Genomic DNA, 3,706 nt, shown 5'->3' on the forward strand with positions numbered 1-3,706 from the left:
AAATATAAAAAATTTTATAGTAGATATAATTAATTTTCTCGTTCCGATATTTAGTTTTTACACCAGAAATTTTTAGTATCTTTTATAACGTCATGTGAAAAGTTTATTCCTCTATTTATAGTTTTAAATTTTTTTATTTACTTATCTTATTAATTGTATAATTTCGATTAAATCAATGTTTATTGATTACACATATGATTATTATCCCTAAAAAATATTCAAATTAAAATTAAAAATTGCAATCAACAGAATAATCAACAGTTAATTTCTTTTATAGAAAATTAATCTTTTTATTAATTTAATGTAACTTTTATAAATGTCAGATTAAACTTTAAAAATTATAATCAACAGAATTCCTATTTAGAAAGTTAATTCCTTTTATAGAAGATGTTATTAATCTTCAAGAGAATATTGAAGTTTCAATCAAAATATATCCTAATAATTAAGTGAAATTTAATAAAGGTTATCTATCAGGTTAATTAAGAAGAGAGTATAAATAACAGTGGCTCCTATTTTGCTTCGATCATCGACTAATTTTTCGATGGTTGGTTCTAATAAATTTATCGAGTGTCCACTGTTCTTAGTTCTGCAGCTAATACATTTATGGCTCGCGCGTAGAAGAAATCAATAACGGAGTTGGCACGTACTACAATCTCCTATTAGACGAGTTTTGCTTAATTCATTCGTCTTCAAAATTACCTGCGCGGATCATTTACCTTTGACCCATGGAAAATATACTGTAATATTTTCGCTTTGATGTTTCTTTTTTTTTTTTTCACATTTCTTCTCCGCTCTCGAGGATATAATGAGTAAAAAATTATAAGAAGCAAATAATGTCGATGACGAAGACATTGAGAAAATTCTCAAAAGAAAGACTTTGAAGTTTTTTTCTTTAAATACTTATTTTTTTTACATTTTCCAGAAATTGAAGTATTTCAAAAATGGAAAATTTCCAAATAAGATTTTCTTTTCTAAGCAATTTTTATCTTTGATTAGATTTCAATTGCTTTGTATTAATTTCTATTTCTTTTCTTCTGTTTCTTTCAATTAAAAGTATATATTTTGAATTTTGAGATTATTTGTTCACTATATTGACTGGCTATTATATTTATCTCATGATAAATAATTTTGACTAGAAAAGAAATCATCAGTTCGAAATTAGTATTGAAACAAATTGAATCGAAAATTTACGATTCAGAAATTAATTAAATATAATTTGTTGATTTGCTATAATTTAGAAGAAGAGATTATAATTGATATGAATGGAAAATTTGGCATGATTTCAATCACGATCGATAAATCAAAAGAAAGGAAGAATATTTATCTACATATATATTTAGAAATGAATAAAGTGTACCTTGAAAGTTATAGATTCTCGAGAAATGGATGATGTAAATCATAATTTGTTGGAAGTGCAATCATAATTTTGAACAATGTCATTTAGTTTAAATAACTTGGCTCAAGTTCCATCCTAATTAATTAATCATGAAAAAAAAAGTTATTTTTATTCAAAGACAAGCTAATCTACAACAAAACATTTACAATTGGAAAATTAATCAAAAAATTAATAAAAATTAATTAATGAAAAATTGTATGATAGTTTTGAAAAAAGAGATAAAATTTTTTTTTGTTATATATTATTTTTTACTGTAAAAATTGTTTTCCATAATTTAGTGATATTTAAATCATTAAAATTTAAATTTGATCATTACAAATATTTTAATTGTCGCTATTTAAAAATTGTTTTTATTGATTTTTGTAATAATTTAATTATAGTATTTTAATTTTTATTTTTAATAAATAATTTTTTACTGTGTAAAATAAATTTTGAGATAAGAAAAAATTATTAATTAAAATTTCAAAATCCACTTCGAAAAATAATTTTAGTTTAGAAATTATTTTTTCCACGCTTTTGGAAAATTAAAAGCAATTTTCTTTTCTTCACTATTAAAAATTAATCAATTTCAATTTTTTTATTCTATCTTCGAGCTTAATTCGTTGAATGAGATTTATTGTATCTTAATTATAAAAATTATTTATCCAGAAATTAATTTGAAGGTCAAAAATTCTTCACATTTTTTGAACATCTCTATTTATGTTCATGTTCATGTATATATCTATATACAAAGTGTATTCTAACTTTTCTATGAAATTTTTATTATTTCCTATTATTGTTTTCTATGAATTTTTAATTCGAATTTTTTTTTCTTTTGTTATTAAATGATTATTTATCATTTCATGAAATATAATAAAATGAAAAATAAAAAATCTAATTAAATTTAATTTTCGTTACCTGTAGTAAGACGATGTGCTGCTGACATTAATTCCATTTTCTTTTTTTCTAAGAGATTACCGTAACTGGATAATAATTCAAGGTACGATGTGGGCGTAACATAATTATGACGATTCAATTCCTACACAACACAATTTTTTTCTTTTTATTCATCGATTTATTATCGGGTATTATATTTTTACGAAAAAATTTTTTCATTTTTCATAAAATAAATTATATTATATATCTTTGGCATAATTTAATTTTAAAAAATAATAATGACAAATTAATAATAAATTTAATTTAATGATAAGTGAAAATTTAATATCAAACAAAATATTTTTATTTATTAAAAATCAATATTTTTTAATTATCATTTTTTAATTATAGAACCATAATAGAATGATATGTGGATAATTGGAATGAAATAATATTTATATATATTTTGAATAAAATTTAAAATAATATATTATCAATACATTATATTTAAATGAGTTTGATATTAATATATATTTATTTCATCAATAATTTGCATATTGAAATTTATAGTTAATAATAAAAATATTTTAAATTATTTATTTTTTTAACATAAAACTTATTAAAACTACGTATTAAAATTTAATATATTAAAAATAAAATAAAAAATTAAATGTTTTTTTTTTTAACAACTATTTCAAAAAAATTTGTTGCATTATGAGATTTTAAATATTTTTTTGTTTTCAATAGAATCTTATAAAGATAATAAAGTTTATCAAAGAGATAAACAGTTTATTGAAAATTAAAAAATTATTCAAAGAAGAATTTATTTAATTAGAATAATATTTCCCGAGATTTAAAATTATTTAAATTTGTTTTGAATTTGATTTCTTTTAATATAATTGATTATTACTATGAAATATATATAGAGAAAATTAATTTTGTTGCATTGTTTGTCCATGAATTCCATTTCCTTTAATAATTTAGATGCTTTAGCTACATATATTTTCAGGTTATGTGTTTATGTAAGATTATATCAAGTAAAATATTGGAATGTATAATTGAACTTAGGTAACTTGAATCTCCAAAGAACAAATTTATGTTGGAATAATATAGGACAAATTAAAATTATGTTATTATATTATTATGCGTTGAAAACAAAAATTATATTATCGAATAAATATTTATAAATAAATATCTATGGAAGTTACTTATATTATGGAAAATATATTTATTTAAAAGTTATAAATAACAAAAAATTCAATTTTATTCTTATTCCACTGTTTTGTTCTAACCTACTATTATATTAGAATTATTATTTAAAATAAAAAAATAGAAGACTTTAACATATATAATATAACATATCATTCAGGAAAAAATAGAATCTCACAAAAATTATATAAATAGTGATATGAAGTACATAAACAAATAATAGTAAACAAAAGAATTTTTTTTTTT

General features: G+C 19.6%; 1 protein-coding gene across 1 annotated transcript in view; it reads right to left on the bottom strand.

Moving 5' to 3' along the window:
- Positions 1–3,706, bottom strand: part of LOC102679331 (dynein heavy chain 1, axonemal-like) — a 28,794-nt gene that overhangs the window by 14,107 nt on the left and 10,981 nt on the right. Inside the window, 1 exon segment of the mRNA XM_031511203.1 lies at positions 2,294–2,425. Within this exon segment, the coding sequence (XP_031367063.1) occupies positions 2,294–2,425 (132 nt within the window).

The sequence above is a fragment of the Apis dorsata genome, unplaced genomic scaffold (genome assembly GCF_000469605.1).
Source record: "Apis dorsata unplaced genomic scaffold, Apis dorsata 1.3 scaffold_293, whole genome shotgun sequence".
Classification (NCBI taxonomy): Eukaryota; Metazoa; Arthropoda; class Insecta; order Hymenoptera; family Apidae; genus Apis; species Apis dorsata.